Here is a 19201-nt window from a genome sequence, read left to right as displayed (position 1 = left end):
TCAGTTGTTTTGTTAGTTTAAGACTGATTTCAGCTATTGGGTGGGGTCCCTGGGGTTTCTGGAAGCTCGGGGAGGGGAGGCTCCGTGCCCCCCTCCCTTTTTTCATCATTCTGGCCTTGGGGATGGGTTCCCCAAAGCCTTTAATGGCTTGGGGAATGGGGGGGCAATGCAGCCCCCTCCCCTTCATGAATACAGACCTTGATAAATTCAATGAATGCGGCCCAGGCGCTGTTTTTTTTGTTGTTTTTTTTTTAATCCCACGGGAGTCTCGCTGGATCGGAGCAATTTTGGCTGATTTGTTTTCTGGTTTTGACCCTCTGGGTACTCCCCATGGGCCTAGGTGGTCTGTGTATCCCTGCCCTGCCTCCTTTTATTATTACTTTGAATTTTTTACTTCAGGACAGGGACTAAGTCCTCGAGTCCTGTAATGGCGGCCAGCAATATTTTTCTGATATTGCTGGCAGCCAATCAAAGCACTTTATTGGTTCAGGCAGGGAAGGCGTGCAACCCCCACTTCCCCATTTTAAGTAATTTTGGCCCTGGGAGTGGGCTCCCCAGTGCTTTAGAGGCTCTGGGAGTGGGGGCCACATGGCCTCTCTACCCACTTTAAGCACTTTTGGTCCCAAGGATGGGCTCCCCAGCACCCACCCCTCCCCATTTTGAAAAGTTCTGGCCCTGGTGGTGGGCTCCCTGGGGCCTCTGGAGTGTCAGGGGCCGCATTCCCTCCCCTGTATACAATGATTTCAGCTCTGGGGTGGGATCCCCTGGGTCTCTGGAGTTTCGGGGGGAGGGGCTGCATTGCCCCCTCCCCTTTTTTCATCTTTGTGGTCTCGGGGTGGGCTCCCCAGGCCCTTAATGGCTTGGGGAAGAAGGGCCACCGCCCCCCTTCATGAATACAGCCCCGGTGGAGGCTCCCTGGGGACTTTAAAGACTTGAAAAAGGGGGGCATTGCAGCCCCTCCCGTTCATGAATACAAACCCGGAGAGGGGCTCCTCAGGGCATAATTTCAATGACTGTGGCCTGGCCACCATTTTGTTTTTCTTGTGGATGCCACTGGAGTCTCTCAGCAACTTTTTCAGATTTTTCTTCTGGTTTTGGCCCGGGTGGGGGGTGTTTTGTTTGCCCTCTGGCCCTTCCCACCCCTTATGGGGCCTAGGGGGTCAGGGTATCCCTACCCTGCCCCTTTATATTACTGTTAATTTCTTACTTCAGGACAGGTGAGCAAGTCTTCAAGTCCTATAATGCCGGACAGAAATATTTTTCGGATATAGCTGGCAGCCAATCAAAGCACTTGCTCACCCGGGGATTCTGACTCCAGCAAGAGCCAGAAGGCTCAAGGGAAATAAAGCTCCCTGGGCCAATCAGAATGCTCTCTTTTTAAATTGGCACTCAAGCAAATGTCTGTCGAGCATTTCGAGGACCCAATCGTCCAAATAGACAATTATTTTTTAGCCTTAATATTTCAAAAACTACTGAACAGATTTACACCTAATCACAAAAAGCACAATCTGCGTACCAAGATCAGCTTCCTGCCAAATTTGCTGTAATTCCGTTCAGCAGTTTTTGCTGTAGCCAAGTCTAAAGAAGTCTTTGGAAAAGGCACTGGGAATTTGCGTTCTGGGACCTTCCCTTTTTTTCCTCGGCTCCTGTTGACGTGTCACCCTGACACTCTCCCTGGTCAAACAAGTAAAAAAGTAGCACCATTTCGGAAAGTTTCTTGGAGATTCGTCAAATGGTGCCAAAGTTATCAGCGACACAAGAAACGCTTTTCCTATTGGAACAGCTGACCTAACTATAACTACATAGGAGAGATAGACCGATATTTTTACTGACAAAAAAAGAGTAAAGTAATTTTATAGTTAGAGGAATAGCTACCTTTTAAACTAAAAAGAAAAAAAAAACACAAATTCACCAGTTAGAGTTAGCAGAGCTAATTATAGGTTGCACTGTGCCATCCACTGCTTATGACCTCATATACTACATCACTCATGGCATGTTCTATAACATATTTTATGACATCACCGATATCTCAAATGACGTCATTGATGACATCACTGATGACATCACCCAAGCATCTTTTGTACACATTACTCTGTAAATTAGTATGACATTAGAGGCTTAAAAGTAAGTACAAAAGAGCTCAAAATAATATGAAACATCATTAATGCCATCACATATACAACTCCCTTAGGTGTAGCAAGGATGTGTTGTGTGCAACATTGACCCTATATAGTACATTTAATGGGTAGCCTAGTTCACATTAACAATCAACCAGAGATACATGGAAAACCATCATAGCACACAGTGTTTAATATGTATACACATTTTCAGAGAATGACAAGTTCCTCAAAATACTCAATGTCTGTTCCAAAATTGTCCTACTATGGACAGCTTATGTCTGTATTAAGCACCTCAGTCACTGAACCTACATGGAGAAATTAAGTTGATAAGAGTAGAAAAGTGGGTACTGTAAACAGTGTTACTCTATGGAGAGAGTTTACTCTGCACCACACTGTTAGCAGACAGTGAAACTCGAATCAGAAATAACACCATAGCATATTAGAAAACGTATCTACAGTGTACGCTCTGTGTAACTGTAGGAAGCTGGCCTGGTGTGTGGTGGGTACCTAAGGTACTTACATCTTATACCAGGTCCAGGTATCCCCTCTTAGTGAAGTGAAGGCAGTGTCTAGAAGCTAGGCTCTCTAGAGGTAGCTGTGGATGAGTAGCTAAGGCTTATGTAGGAGACATGCAAAGCTAATTGAAATCCACTGCAGTCACACACTACTTACACACATGAAAGAAACACTCAGTTGTACAAAAATAAAGGTACTTTATTTTTGGTCACACAATACCACAAAATACTAGTAGGGCAACCCTCCAACAGGAGGTAAGTAATACACTAAATATATACCCTAGTAAACAGTAAGAGGCATAGAAAAGGTTAGAAAACAGTGCAAATACCAATAAACAATAGTGACCTTAGGGGGAACCCAAACCATATACTAAAAAAATGCAATGGGAACACAGGACCCCCATCTAGGTAAGTGGAATGTGTAGAGGGGAGCAGGGAGTACTAGGAAACCACAGAGGTAAGTAACACAGTAACTCGCCCCAAAACTCCCAGCAACCAGGAAAGCAGTAGTAAATCGCTGGATTTTCCCCAAACCACCCAAAAGGAAGAAAAAGTAGAAAAGAAGACACCCAGACAGGACTGCAAGAAACCAGTGGTGGATTCCTGGAGACGAAGACCTGTGGAGAGAGGGGATCAAGTCCAAAAGTGTCAGTGGAGTCCAGGAGGAGTAGGAGCTGCTACCCACCCGGCTGTACTTGCAGGAGTTGATCGACGGTGAGGAAGAACAGGTCAGCACTGTAGCCCTGGAGCCGGAGAAGAGTTCTTGATGGATGCAGGAGATATCCCACGCTGGAGTGAAGATGGGAGGGGTAGCCTCCTCAAGCCACTGATATGCCTGGTAGGGCACATTTGGTGCTCTCCGTGCATTGCAGGAATTCCACCAACAAGCCTTTGCAAAGGTAAATTCATGGTTAGTGGAAAAGTGGAGCTGCCGGGGACCAGCAAGGCCCAGGAGGACTCAACCCAGGAGGGTGGAGTCAGAGGGGGCCCTCCGCGACACAGAGTCCACAGGAGCAAAGGCAGCACCCACAGGAGTCCCACAGGACGGGGACACAGAAGTCGCAGAAGGAGCCCACCCAGCACTACAGAAAGGGATCCCATGCCGCGGGAGAACCATGCAGAGGGCTGTGCATCACAGGAAGGAGTCCTGGGGACTGGCACTAGACGTCGCCTGAAGATCCCTTGAAGGAGATGCAAACAAGCCTTGGCAGCTGCAAGAGACAGTGCACCGGGCACTGTCCTGCGTGGGAAGGCAAGGGCTTACCTCCACCAAAGTTGGAGGGCTTGCAGAGAGGACCAAGAGAACTACTCCGGACCACCAACCAGTGATGCAGGATCCACGCAGCTCATGATGACAGGATATCTACACAGCCGCTCGTCATTGCAGAAGGTGTCTGCGGATGCAGGGGAGTGACGCCTTCATTCCAAGGGAGATTCCTTCTTTCTTATAGTGCAGACTGAAGACATGCCAACCTCACTGGATGCACAGCCGGTGGAAATGTTGTAATTGCTGGCAGGAGCCCTGGAAACAATGTTGCAGAAGAGATCTTCTTGAAGGCAGCTTATCGGGTCCTGTTGCAGTTCTGGAGGCCAAAAGTCAAAGTGGAGGTTGCAGAGGAGCCCTGCTGGAATCTTGCAAGCTGAATCTGAGGACCCACCCAAGAGAGAGACCCTAAATAGCCATGAAAGGGGGATTGGTCACCTATCCAGGTATGCACCTATCAGGAGGGCGCTCTGACATCACCTGCCTGGCCACTCAGATGCTCCCAGAGTTCCCTGCCAAACTTGGAAATAAGATGGCAGAACCCAAGGACCCTCTGGAGGAGCTCTGAGCACCACCCCTGGGGTGGTAATGGACAAGGGAGTGGTCCATCCCCTTTCAATTGTCCAGTTTCGAACCAGTGCAGGGACTAGGGGTTCGTGAACTGGTGTGGACTGGTTTATTCACGGAGGGCACCAAATGTGCCCACCCTTTCAAGCATACCAGTGGCTTGGGAAGGCTACCCCTCCCAAGCGAGTCACACCTATTTCCAAAGAGAGAAGGTGTTACCTCCCTCACCCAAAGGAAATAATTTGCTCTGCCTTCCTGGGCCTGATTAGAACAAGCAGCAGGAGGGCAGAAACCTGTCTGTGGAGTGGCAGCAGCTTGGGCTGCCTGGAAAACCCTGTAAGACTGGTGGTAGCAATGCTGGGGGTCGCCTAAGGAGACCGCAGAGTGCATGGAATCATACTTCCAATACTTGCAACAGTACTGGGGTATGATTCAAACATGTTTGATACCAAACATACCCAGGTTCGGAGTTACCATTATGTTACTGAACATAGGTAGTGATCTATGTCCTGTAAATGTGTAAAATGTCGTCCATGCACTCACAAAGTCCAGGAAAAAGGATCTGGGGTTTGTGGGGGCACCTCTGCTATTGCAGTGGTGCCCTCACACACAGGTACCTGCACCCTGCCCTCTGGGCAGAGAGAGAGCGTACTAGAGGGGTAACTTATAGTGACCTGGCAATGGCAGGCCTGCAGAACCCTTTGCATGGGCTCCCTATGGGTGGCAGAATAACTGCTGCAGCCCATACAGATCCCCTGGTACACCAATGCCCTGGGTACCTAGGTACCATATACTAGGGACTTACATGGGGGGGACCAGTATGCCAATTGTGGGAAGAAACAGGTACAGTTACCAAAACTTACAGGAGAGAGCATAACCACTGGGGTCCTGGTTAGCAGGATCCCAGTGGACACAGTCACACACACACTGACAACAGGCAGAAAATAGGGGTAACCATGCCAAGTAAGAGGGCACTTTCCTACAGCAACACTTGTCATAAAAGATACTATTCTCTTAAAATAACCAATGTCTGAAGATGCTAACAACCATACTGCCTGCAACCTTCATACTGTGGTGAAAACTTTACAGATAGCCAATCTTCTGAAGCAAAGTAAGTACATGTAAATGGACGTAGGTTAGTACCTGGTGCACACAGACATATGTCATGTAGAAATTGTCATGCTGAGACGGTTCTGTCTAATAACTCAAGGCTTCTTACAGTCTAGAAGAATCTTTGCCCTGTTGGAAACGTTTTCTGCAGAACCTATGAAGGTGTGTGGAACCTACTGGATACAAGTCATCAACTGTCACCTGCACACAGAGTTACTCTTCTATACAAAGATTTATAACAAGTTCAAAACCTCTACACACCTATGATGCATTAGAAGCGCATTTGTTTTGTAAACACTTGCACCCATTAGCTGGAAACAAGCTGTAAAAATATTTGGTAGAAAAGTAATACCCACAAGTGTGTAAACTATAAAAGAAACTAACCCTCACTGATAAATGATGTCATAGAACATGTCATGAGTGATGTAATATGTGCGGTCATAAGCACTGGAGGGCAGGTGTGCAAGTTATAGTCAGCTCTGCTAATTATAACTGGTGAATTGCTGTGTTTTTTTTTTGTTCAAAACATTAATGTTATCACCGACATATTCACATAAATATAATATAGCCAACCCCCACAAACAACCAACCCCATGCTGTGCATGGCCTTTCATCACGTGCTGCATGTTGTTGGCCATAGGATCTGGCCTGCAGCCAACCCTGTCCAGTGAATGGTATTTGGTTGTGAGTGGGGTTAGCTGCAGAGCATGTCCTGTAGCAAGGCCCTGCTTCCAACTCCCTGCGGGCAGCTAACCCCATGCTGGGTGCAGCCCCTGGCCATGCGCAGCTGTGGTTTGGCCACAGGGCTTGGCCTTCTGCTCGGCCCTGTGGCCAAACCGCTAACAGGCTTCCAACTCCACACCATGCACAGCCTTTGGAGTGCGCTGAGCAGGGTTGGCTTTGGGCGGCAGGGACCCCTATTCCCTTGGGCCAAAACATATTTTAAGGGGAGGGAGGTGTGCATCAATGGGGGCCAGTTCCAATAAAAAGGGCAGGGGGCGGTGTGCCCCCCGTCCCCAAGCCTTAAAAGGGATCCTATCCCCGGGGGCCAAATACAAATAAAAAGGGGAGGAGGGCATGTAACCCACCACCTCAAGCCTTAATAGACCACGGAGACCACTTCCCCTGGGAAAAAATATAATTAAAAGGGGGTAGGGGGAGAGGGCCTGCCCCCCCTCTTTGTATTTTGGAACCCCTCTTTTTTTCTTACTCCCTGCATGACGGAGCATTCCGAATCTTTCCATACACACACAAGGGAAAAAGGAGCACATTTTTATAACATATTGTGGAGATTCATCAAACGGGGCCAAAGTTATTAGCAGCACAAAAAACGCATTTCCTACGGAAATGCTGACCTAATTATAACTACCCAGTGTTGACCGCCACTGGGATGAAGCTATATACTGTTTCTTTTTGATCCTTGTTTTTATTTTAATTTTAAAAAATTATTTTCTTGCACCGTACATCGATGGTTTGACTCAGTCTGTGCCGCCATAGCCGATGAGAAGAACAGTGTGCATAAATAAATAAATATATATATATATATATATATATATATATATATATATATATATATTTTTTTTTTTTTTTTAGGTCAGCTGCCCAAATACAAAAAGCATTTCTTGTGTGGCATGATGATGGATGTGCACCCCTGCTCTGAGTGTCCCAGATAGTAGTCTTGTTGAACCGGGTGGGGTGCAAAAGCATTACTTTCATAGTGGTGAAAGTTAAGTAGCATGCTGATGGCAGCATTCCGTGTAGTGATCAGTATGAGTCAATATGTCTTTTTACCTGTGTCACTGAAATGCGGCTACAAGCTCACTCTAAGGTTTTTTGCTGTGTGCTTAAGTCACCTTTGCCCTACATCAGGTCAGTATGTAGTGATATGCAGCATTTGTGGTTGCGTGTATGTGCAGTGTGTCTGTGAATGGTCCAATACTTGAAAGACTCTGGGTTCCATTTTGGGAGACGCATGGCAGACAGGAGGGGCAATGAGGCGGTAGAGGAATCCCCCACCAGAGAGATTTGTGATCCGCTGCATTCCTGATAACTGGGTGGGACACGCACTGGAGGAACCAAGCTCTTCAATACACTTCAAAGGCTGCTTTCTGATTCAGGGAGCAGTCTCTGGAAAGGGGCCAGGGCACTTCCCAGGAAGGAGAGGCAGCTGATAAGAAAATTATAAAGAGTAGGCATGGAGTCCTGGGGTAATCTTTTGATGCACATATCACTATGGCCGATATCCAGGTGTGAGCCTCTAGTCACTCCCATGGCCCGTGCTGTGGGACTATCCGATTTTGGAGTCTCTCCTTCTGTTACAGACAGCTTTCTGGAGAAAGGACAGGACAAAGGAGTGGGCAATTCAAAAGGAAGCAGACCCCAAACACAAACTGCAAAGACTCTGGCCCTAAATCACATTTGGTGTCTGCAAATGAACTATAAGGGGAGCGCGAGGCCCCAAAAATTGTCAACTGTCAAGCAGCCAGTCGGGCTGTATTTCGAGGAGGAGAAGCTCTGCAAGACCTCTGCCTGTGACTAGGACAGGGGTCTAAAGGGACATCACTGAGGGAAATCCAAGTCCAAGTTCAACTGCCCCTGAAACACCGGTGCCTGTCTGCTTGCCAAGAACAGTGTGCCCTGTGAGAAAGAGGAGAGCACGTGGAGTGAACAAGGTCCGATGGGGAATCCTGGTGAGTATCCCCATAGCAAGGTTTGAGGAGGCTGCTGCTACACTGAATGGGTCACCGCCCTTCTACAGATTCAAGTCAGTGACCCCATATGCCAGAATGGGGCTGCAGTGAAGATAGCCGTGGTTGCACTGATTGGACCATAGCCCATGTGCCCGGAATGAAGTTGCCTATCCTGCAAGCCAGAAAGTGCTGCTGTGAGGATTGCATGACTGCCAAGCTGATCTGGCCGTAGCCCGTGGGCACAGTGGAGTCAGCGAACCCGTATGCCAGCAGGGGCCAGCATGGTGAGGAAGATACTGCCTTGCCAACTGGGCCTTAACCCATGTCCACATATACCAGAAGGGGCCACCCTGAAGAACAAGGAACTTTACTTGCCACTATAGAGAGGAGAAAACATTGTGGTGACCTGTATGTACCTGAACCCCAACTAAGGATCAGACACCGAGCAATCACCCGTTTCCACCTCTACCAACGTATAACGATCAGAGGAACTTACTATCTCTTGGAAGGTAGAGCTGTGGATGCTCAGCCAGTGAAATGCTTCCAGGGGCTCTAGAAGCATAACGCCTGCAGGAGCATGTGAAACTGATCGCAGGGTCAGAAGAGCCTGGGGGAACTTGTCCTGCTGATTTAGCGTTCTGGGCACTCTAATACTTTTGCCTTTGAAGGACTCAGGTTGGGACTGCTGAGACTCAGACTACTAGTGGGGCTTAACATGAATGTTGCCTGTTGTAGGAAAGTTCCCTTTTTATATAGTGACCCCCTACACTTAGTGCCCTAGAACTCATAATTATGACTCTGCTAATCAGACCCCAGTGCCAGTGATCTCTCCCTAAACAGGAGGAATGTGAATTTGTATCCCCAATTGGCAAGGGCGTTAACCCCCTTATAATGCCCAGGTAAATGGTACCAGTGGTATCCAGGGCATGGGAATCCAATGTGCCACCAGAGCCTGAAGCACTATGTGTGCCACCCTGAATGATCCAAGTACACATATGACAGCAGGCCTGCCATTTCAGACTGCAGGAACAGTGCAAACCGCTCCAACTATACTATGCCCTCACCATGTGTGGCAAGGTCAGCATACATAAAATTGAAAGCATTACTTTTAATATATGCCAGTCATCCCTAAGGCAGGCCTCCTAAGCCCAGTAGACAGCGTGCATTATACTACCTTAGAAGTTTATGCCCCAGCATTTCCTGTGCCCTGGCTGACAGCCTGCAGTTGCTGGCACCAAGACAGGAATCTGAACCCTGCCAGGAGGTGTGAACACTCCCAGGAGTCAGTAACAAGGGCCTAACTGGGTAGGAAGTGTACCCTCCCTCCCTGGAAGAATGGCTGCTGAAGTGGTACATCGAGGTTGTGAGCTTCAGAGCACACAACGCCTCTGATATGCACATAAGCGTCCTCCAGAGGAGGACAAAGCTGTTCCCTTGCCCCCAGACACATTTTCATCTGGGGAGGTGGGAAAACTAAGTAGTTAGGAGGTGTACACCCTCAGAAGGCTAACCACACCTCTAGGGTGGGCTTCCAGGTCTGTACAGCCGAGAATGTGCTCTGCCATTTTGAAAAGTGTCAAAATGGAGGGTTTGTATAGAAAAGGTGCCCCCCACCCTCCCTTCAGATGTGGTCACCCCAGGGTGGATCAGCCACTTGGGTTAGTAGCCCTTTGGCTAGTTGCACCCACACCCCTAAATCTAGGATTTAAGGGGCACCACAGCACCAGAACCTCAGATCTTATTTGACTGCAATAAAAGGACAAAGAAGAGAACTGTGACTGCGACGCCAGTCCTGCACAAAGCAAAGGCGTGATACTCTGCACCTGTGGCAACCCTCCTGCAATTGCATGACCATGACTCATTGTGTACCAGAGACCTGCTCCAAAGGAAAGAGGAACCACTCAGAGCCAAAGGCAGCTCCAGAACTCCCTTGGACAAGAGGCACTAGTCCTGAGCAGCCTGCAGTTACAAGCCCGCTCCCGGAACCAAAGAATCACTGGCCATTAGGCCTGCTGAGGGAATCACCCAAAAGTAAATGGTCTAGTGCATTGTGGGAAATGTATTCCGGACCTCAAGCAGGTTTCAGGCCACGAATGCTTTCCCCTGAACTCAAGGACGTTGAAGTAACTTTACATGTTTGCCACTGACAAGGCTTGTTGGTGGCCAGCCAGGCTATCACTACCTTTGTTCCCCGCTGTACCTCAATGGAATCCCGCAGTGGCTTTGTTGTGGATATTTTGCATCCGTTTCCTCACCAGCACCATCTAAGTAATAAAACCAGCATACACAGCTCCCACATTCAGCACCAACAACAGCCAGGATCAATCTGCATTCAGGACGCGCAAGCCAGGTAAAGTTGTATAGCCTGGTGACCCACACCAGCTTGACCTCTAGTGGGTTCCCTGAACTCGGCCTGCAAGTGAAAAAGTGTCACAACTGTGTTTTTTCCAGTAACCGCGGCTCCTGTTTTCAGCGACAAGGACAACCAGGACAACCACAACATCCAGGAAAAATTGTACTGACTCTGATCCTCGGACCCGCATCATCCTAACCCCCAGTGGTTTCCAGTGGACTCAACCTACAAGTGTTAGAGTGTCACTAGCTGATTTCTCCATTGACCACAGTGCTAAAGTTTGACAGTAGTGAATTGCACTGATTTATTTTTCCTTCTAAAAATGCATAAATCCGGTTATACGTATCCATTTGTGTTAATTTTGGTGTCTAAATATATACAAAACTCTGCTCTGTTTTTATAAATTGGTGTTGGATTTCATTCGAGTCATGTCATTTACTTATCATCCATGTTGGTACTCTGAAATGTTGAAAACATGTCCTTCCAGTAAAGCCTAACTGCTCTGTGCCACACTACCAGGACGGAGCTAGGAACCAAAGGACCCAGTTTGGAGTATGGTGAAAGTATTGCATAGTACGATTTAACCAGCCTTACTGCATAGCACTACACTTTTCTACACCTACAGTGAATTGGGGAATAACCGTAAACGTTAGTGAGAGGGAAATGGGAATCAGGAACCTGCATAGCGAACACTAGAGATCTGACCACAGGAGACGGTCTGTATTGTTTGAGTATACCATATTTTACTTTGTGTTTTTATGTAAACACTCCTTTTTTTTTTTTTTTATAAAAGCAAGTATTTGACTGGACAATCATTTATTGCTGATATTGAACGTAGATTGAGTTGTGAGTCTGTGTTCATCCCCCTGTACCTACTCCCACCCTCGAGAAGCATTTGACTGCTCACTCCATACTTCTACTGAGAACCAAATGCTTAGGAGGTACTTGGCCAAGTTGCTCAGGATTTGTTGTTAGTAGAGCTCCGGGACATCAGGAGTCAAGGCCTCAAGCCCCACGATTGGGCCCAGTAGCTTCCACCTTCCCCATGGCCCTCTGAAAGGGATTCTGACAATAACAAAAAGCACCAAGAGTGTCAAGAAAGGCCTTTGGGGGGGGTTGAAGATAGGACACTGGTGGTTAGAGAGTTAAGTAAGAGCAAGTATTGGCAATGCAAATAGCTCAGGCTTATAAATGAAAGTACTTTTTGTGTTATTGATGGGTCTAGGTCCTCAACAATTCATCATGTATGCCTCTGTCACTTATCTTTGCAATCATGCATTCAATCATTCATCCACTGACTCATTCTTGTGTTCACTCCCAGACACAATGACAAAAAACAGACATATAACCTCAACTACATATACAAAATAAATGTAAAATATTACGAGTATATAAAAGAAAACATGCTGCCATCTAAACATGGCAGCAATAACAAAACATAGCAGCGGGTATCCATCTTGCAGTGGTGTTATATATAGTCTAACGTTGTTATAATGTTCCGGCACGGCTGCCATATTTAGTATCAATATTTTAGCCATTTTAGTACAGTAAAAGAGTGATACACTATGCACAACAGCATTCCAGAATGGTCCCGTGGTTTAGACGAAGTAGCCATGCAGGATGCTGTGCATTGCAGTTGAAATGAGTAGCAAGCAATGGGCCTGTTATCACTGTCTGCTGAGCTGCAGTACCTTCTTAAGAAAAATTAAAATAATAAGAAGAGAAGCAAAGAATTTAAAAAGGACTGGCAAACCAGTCCCGACACTGAAGAGCACTCATTTACAGGTAGATATCAACATGTGATCAGAAAATGCCCTTATTCAGGGCAAGAGCGCCAATGACTTGATGTGAGTTGAATCATCATCCCTTACAGTACGCTGTCAAGAATGGAAGTAAGGTGTAAATGACATGCAGACAGGTCATTGGCTGAAAAGGGCTGACCCAAAGGCCTGCCATGTATCTATATGAATATATACTTACATACATGTATGTTTTCTTTAATGTTTTTTTATGACAGTATCCTGGCACAGGGCTAATTCAGTCAGGCCTTATGAAAAATTCTAGCAAGAATTAATTTAGTGAACTATCATTAGGCTGTGTCAAAAGGGGAAGCCAACCTAAAACGATAATCTGTCCTTAAAGGCCCATTGCAGGTAACATAGTAAATCAATTAAGCCTACCACATTTTTTGTGACTTCCTAATAAAGAGATAAGATCTATGGCATCTAAAATACATTTTCATTGTGTGGTGGAACAATCAGGTCTATCACTGCTATTATTGGCTTTTCACCAAAACAAACACAGGCATACTGTATTGAGCATTAGCTTTCCCACAGTGTAACAATCAGGCATACAGTCATAAAATTACACATGTATGCAAACTTACAGTTGGCAGAGCAAAATCCTACCCCTTCTAAGAGGCCCTCAAAAGGACTGTCACGGTGCATGTCTTCTTTCCCCACCGGTTGTGAAAGAGGGGACCATCACCAAAGCCCTTTCCTACAATGGTAATCTGTAAGATTCCATGTAACAAAGTACAAATCTGTAAACTTTAACATAGAGTAACAGTAATCCACTCTTAAATACCTTTTGATTTTAACATATGCTTTCAGAATTAGTATCTAAGACCTACTGTCTTTATCATAACATTTACCAGCATTAAGGTCTAAAGCCTTTATCATCTGCTTGTCACCATTACCAACTGATACCTATAGTGTTGGGTGGGCATAAACTTTCCCCCAGGGCAACCATCAGGTATACTGTAATAAAATGAAAAATATGTATAAAATTACAGTTGTAAAACCAATATTGAATCCTTCTTATGGCACATAGGTATGACCATAGCACCCATCTTCTATCTCAACAGTGTATTCAGGTTGGACGCCAAGGCCCTTGCCTACTACAGAAATCAGTAAGATTACATTTAACAAAATACCTGCCTACAGGCTTTAGCACAGTGTACTAACAATCCATCCTTAAACATCTATTGTTTTAAAAACATGCTTTTCACGGTAAGTCAGGCCAGATGATTGTGTCATAATGTTGCATAACAAACAGATCAAACCTACAGAGCGTGGAGTAACCTTTCCAAATTAACAGATAATGCCTATTTACTGTTGGTTTGAAACCATAACCCATACTAGCCTATCCCGGTGCACTTACGTCTGAGTGGGTGGCCCCTCAGCTCACAGAAGAAAGAGTGGAAGAAGGGTGTTTACTACAAGATGTGGTAACCCCCCACTCTAATACAGCAGACAGGCACCCTGAACCCAAAGAAGCCTGTAACTTAGCCCCTTCCCTTGTAGGTGAAGAGCTAAAGGTGTGGTTCTGGGCACCGACAGCTGTCAGTGGCCTCTGCTGGGTGTTAGCCTTTATGGCTGCACTATCCTTGGCATGGTGGTCAGACCCCATGCCAAATAGCAAGTTAGGCCCCCTGACCCTGTTGGTCATGGTGGGGTTACTCCAGCTCTGGGTAACCTCTTTGGGTAAGCTAGGGGTGACCCTGGCTAAGATAAGATTAGCAGAGGTGGATACCTCTAACCCCAAAATAGAGAGAATGGGTGAAGACATTAAAAGCACAGACAAGAGGCAGTTCAGATTAGGTCCTATCACTGTGGAAGTGGGTCAGTTCCCCAGAGGGAATGACCTGAACAGGAGGATGTAAGGCAGAGTAGGCCCTGCAACAAACCAGCCTATTTCCTCTACTCTTCCTCGCCTGACAGACTAGGAAGACTCTTCCAGCTTTGGCTGAGTCTCCTGGCCTGTGGGCTGGGGGGGGGCTTGTGTAAAGAAATGGCTTCCTGTTGCAGTTACCCCCCACTTTTTGCCTGATACTGATGCTGACCTGACTGAGAAGTGTGCTGGGACCCTGCTAACCAGGCCCCAGCACCTGTGTTCTTTCACCTAAAATGTACCATTGTTTCCACAATTGGCACAACCCTGGCATCCAGGTAAGTCCCTTGTAACTGGTACCCCTGGTACCAAGGGCCCTGATGCCAGGGAAGGTCTCTAAGGGCTGCAGCATGTCTTATGCCACCCTAGGGACCCCTCATTTAGCACAGACACACTGCTTGCCAGCTTGTGTGTGCTGGTGGGGAGAAAATGACTAAGTCGACATGGCACTCCCCTCAGGGTGCCATGCCAACCTCCCACTGCCTGTGGCATAGGTAAGTCACCCCTCTAGTAGGCCTTACAGCCCTAAGGCAGGGTGCACTATACCACAGGTGAGGGCATATGTGCATGAGCACTATGCCCCTACAGTGTCTAAGCAAAACCTTAGACATTGTAAGTGCAGGGTAGCCATAAGAGTATATGGTCTGGGAGTCTGTCAAAAACGAACTCCACAGCTCCATAATGGCTACACTGAATACTGGGAAGTTTAGTATCAAACTTCTCAGAATAATAAACCCACACTGATGCCAGTGTTGGATTTATTAAAAAATGCACACAGAGGGCATCTTAGAGATACCCCCTGTATTTTACCCAATTGCTCAGTGCAGGACTGACTGGTCTGTGCCAGCCTGCTGCAGAGAGACGAGTGTCTGACCTCATGTGGTGAGAGCCTTTGTGCTCTCTGAGGACAGAAACAAAGCCTGCTCTGGGTGGAGGTGCTTCACACCTCCCCCCTGCAGGAACTGTAACACCTAGCAGTGAGCTTCAAAGGCTCAAGCTTCGTGTTACAATGCCCCAGGGCACTCCAGCTAGTGGAGATGCCCGCCCCCTGGACACAGCCCCCACTTTTGGCGGCAAGTCCAGGAGAAATAATGAGAATAACAAGGAGGAGTCACTGGCCAGTCAGGACAGCCCCTAAGGTGTCCTGAGCTGAGGTGACTCTGACTTTTAGAAATCCTCCATCTTGTAGAAGGAGGATTCCCCCAATAGGATTAGGGAAGTGACCCCCTCCCCTTGGGAGGAGGCACAAAGAGGGTGTACCCACCCTCAGGGCTAGTAGCCATTGGCTACTAACCCCCCAGACCTAAACACGCCCTTAAATTTAGTATTTAAGGGCTTCCCTGAACCTAAGAATTTAGATTCCTGAAACTACAAGAAGAAGAAGACTGCTGAGCTGAAAAACCCCTGCAGAGGAAGAACAAAAGACACCAACTGCTTTGGCCCCAGACTTACCGGCCTGTCTCCTGCCTTCCAAAGAACCCTGCTCCAGCGACGCTTTCCAAAGGACCAGCAACCTCTGAATCCTCAGAGGACTGCCCTGCTTCAAGCAAAACCAGGAACTCCCGAGGACAGCGGCCCTGCTCCAAAAGAACTGCAACTTTGTTTCAAGGAGCAGACTTAAAGACCCCGGCAACTCCCCGCAAGAAGCGTGAGACTTGCAACACTGCACCCGGCGACCCCGACTCGACTGGTGGAGAACCAACACCTCAGGGAGGACCCTCTGGCGACTCAGAGACTGTGAGTAACCAAAGTTGTCCCCCCTGAGCCCCCACAGCGACGCCTGCAGAGGGAATCCCGAGGCTCCCCCTGACCGCGACTGCCTGAAACTCCATTTCCCGACGGCTGGAAAAGACCCTGCACCCGCAGCCCCCAGCACCTAAAGGAACGGAACTCCTGTGCAGGAGTGACCCCCAGGAGGCCCTCTCCCTTGCCCAGGTGGTGGCTACCCCGAGGAGCCCTCCCCTTGCCTGCCTGCGACGCTGAAGAGATCCCTTGATCTCTCATTGAAAACCATTGAAAACCCGACGCGTGTTTGCACACTGCACCCGGCCGCCCCCGCGCTGCTGAGGGTGTACTTTTTGTGCTGACTTGTGTCCCCCCCGGTGCCCTACAAAACCCCCCTGGTCTGCCCTCCGAAGACGCAGGTACTTACCTGCTGGCAGACCGGAACCGGGGCACCCCCTTCTCTCCATTGAAGCCTATGCGTTTTGGGCACCTCTTTGACCTCTGCTGGTGTGGTAACTTTGGGGTTGCTCTGAACCCCCAACGGTGGGCTACCTTGGACCCAAACCTGAGACTTGTAAGTGATTTACTTACCTGACAAAACTAACAATACTTTACCTCCCCCAGGAACTGTGAAAATTGCACTGTGTCCACTTTTAAAACAGCTTATTGTGTTTTATGTGAAAAGTATACATGCTAATGTAATGATTCAAAGTTCCTAAAGTACTTACGTGCAATACCTTTCGAATGAGATATTCCATGTAGAATTTGAACCTGTGGTTCTTAAAATAAACTAAGAAAATATATTTTTCTATAACAAAACCTATTGGCCTGGATTTGTCTCTGAGTGTGGGTTCCTCCTTTATTGCCTGTGTGTATGTACAACAAATGCTTAACACTACTCCTTTGATAAGCCTACTGCTCGACCACACTACCACAAAATAGAGCATTAGTATTATCTCTTTTTGCCACTATCTTACCTCTAAGGGGAACCCTTGGACTCTGTGCATACTATTCCTTACTTTGAAGTAGTGCATACAGAGCCAACTTCCTACAATGGTAAAATGGACAAACATGAGAGTAGATGCAGGTTCGACTGGATGGGAGGATGAACAGAAAGCAGAGAGTGAGAGAGGGCAGTATGGAGCGTAAACAGTACCTAACTCGTAACATAATAAGTGCCCAGCCCAACCTTCTGCCCAGAAACAGCCTCTGGCACTGCAGAAGGTTGTGGTGCTGAATGCCAAGGCAGCCGCAGTACTGATCCTCCTTCATGGTCTTTAATCCATCCTTAGATACTCTCTGCTGCTCCTGCACGTGGTTTTTCGTCCCTGCTTTCTCCTTTTGCCATGGTTTCCCGTGTCTCTCTTCTTTTACACTTTTGTGTTTTTCTGTCTCTTATCCTGGATAAAAGTCTGATGAGGAAACAGAAGTGCGTGTGCACAAAAATAAGTGCCGGCGGGCCCCACCTACTTAGATTAACAGTGCGTGGATGGCAGGCACTCCCCTCTTCCTGATATACATCACTGTGAAGCAACCCACAGATTATTCAAAGGTCCTTTTTCTGCGTAGTTGGTTAATGGATCACTGCACCTATATGAAGATCTTGCGAGAGCTACGGCGTGGAAGAGGTCAATACTACCATTGAAGAGGGAGAGGACGGCTACTAGCAGTGTCCCATGACAGAGATGGTGTGCCCTTTACACACTCTATGCAACGCGCGGGCCCTGCAGTGCGTGCGGTGCCTAGGTTTGAAGTAAAACATACCACCGCCGGTTCCTTATTTCTGGCAACAACAATCAGGTATGGAGTGATATTAAACAAACTGCGTACCCTCCTCACACGCAGGTGCGTCCAGTAGCACGATGGCTACACCTCGGTGGTGATCGCGTGGGACCTGGAAAAACTGCCCACATAGAACCTCAACAGACGACGCGCAGCCCTACACGGTGTAGGTCCTACCTATGTCGTCAAGCGCTCGGAGTCCCGCATAGAGGTAGTGAGTGTTATATAAAAAAAAAAAGCTGCACAATAATTCGGTCAAATAGAATACATCACTAGTGCCAACAACGTTACTTGCTTTCTTGTGACATTTGCATAGCTGCCATTTTTTAAAAACACGCTGGCTTTTAAAAACATCAAATTGCATTCTGGAACTTGTTGTCTCAATTCCCACAGTATAAGCATGGGCAGCGGATTAAAAGCCAAGGACTATCTTGATGAGTCACGCAGAACATGGCACCGCCTGCCACCTATGCTCGACTTCTTTTTTCTTCTAAGCTAGCTTGCTCAAATACTGAAACGGAGGGGAGGGGGGCGGATTTAAAATAAACATCCGTGGGCGTGTAGAGGGTAGCTGCATTCAAAAAAGCTAAGAGGAACCTTCGAAATCATGCTTACGGTCCTAACTTGTTTTAATTAAACTCGCCTGTACTTGGCATTTACCAAATGGGAAACACCGGGTTTATATACAATCAAGAACTCCTTAGAGCGACTGGTCCACATACTTGGATCCAAACAGAGCTTCATAAACACAATTGCATTTTGTGCTGGCCGGGAAAGGCGTTCAACAAACGCTGCCGTGCACGCAGTTTAAGGGTGTATAGGGTGACGTATTATCTATGTTTGCTTGTCTCTAAGTACTCACTGCCTGACATCTTTCCGTCTCTGGACAAGCACTTCCCAACGCGCCTCGCCAGTGAAGCAGCAAACCCCTTAATAAAACGTACGAGGACAGGGAGCAGCGCGGATACCCTTTTCCACAGGCTACTCCGGGGTCAACGAAACCTTTACCTAGATCCTGACAAAACTAACCGAACAGCAACGAGACTTCAACAACAGAGGCAGGGCTTATTTCTGACCACGCCCCTCTGGCTGCCGACCCTGCCGGAACGCTCACTCCAGGCTCTTAAGTGCTTCATATGGTGTGATGGTTGGTGCAGCACACGGGGCCCAGAGGCATAAAGGGTCCACTAAACTCTGGCTATTTTGTATTTCACAGTTCAAAGAGCAGCCAGGGGTCTCATTTCCTTCCGTGTACAAGGGCCCATGGCAGGCTACACCACAGATTTATCTCAGACTTGTCTTTTAAGTTTGCAGCCCACTAGACAGCACAGCTGTCTGGTTTGCTAAAGAAATCTTGGGGGCTTTCATAAAGTTGACCTAGGAATGCATTATGTTAGTTGATT

The 19201-nt window shown here is 47.4% G+C and overlaps 1 protein-coding gene across 1 annotated transcript in view; it reads right to left on the bottom strand.

Annotated features, from left to right (window-relative positions):
* PYGO1 (pygopus family PHD finger 1) overlaps positions 1 to 18842 on the bottom strand; it is an 83189-nt gene extending 64347 nt beyond the window's left edge. Inside the window, exon 1 of the mRNA XM_069221252.1 lies at positions 18661 to 18842. Coding sequence (XP_069077353.1) covers positions 18661 to 18670 — 10 coding nt within the window. The 5' untranslated portion in view covers positions 18671 to 18842. The remainder of the gene's footprint in view (positions 1 to 18660) is intronic.
* Positions 18843 to 19201: the final 359 nt, after the last annotated feature.

The sequence above is a fragment of the Pleurodeles waltl genome, chromosome 3_1 (genome assembly GCF_031143425.1).
Source record: "Pleurodeles waltl isolate 20211129_DDA chromosome 3_1, aPleWal1.hap1.20221129, whole genome shotgun sequence".
In the NCBI taxonomy this organism is placed as follows: Eukaryota; Metazoa; Chordata; class Amphibia; order Caudata; family Salamandridae; genus Pleurodeles; species Pleurodeles waltl.
The sequence above is the reverse complement of the archived record's forward strand: the minus strand, read 5'-3'. Positions and strand labels throughout refer to the sequence as shown.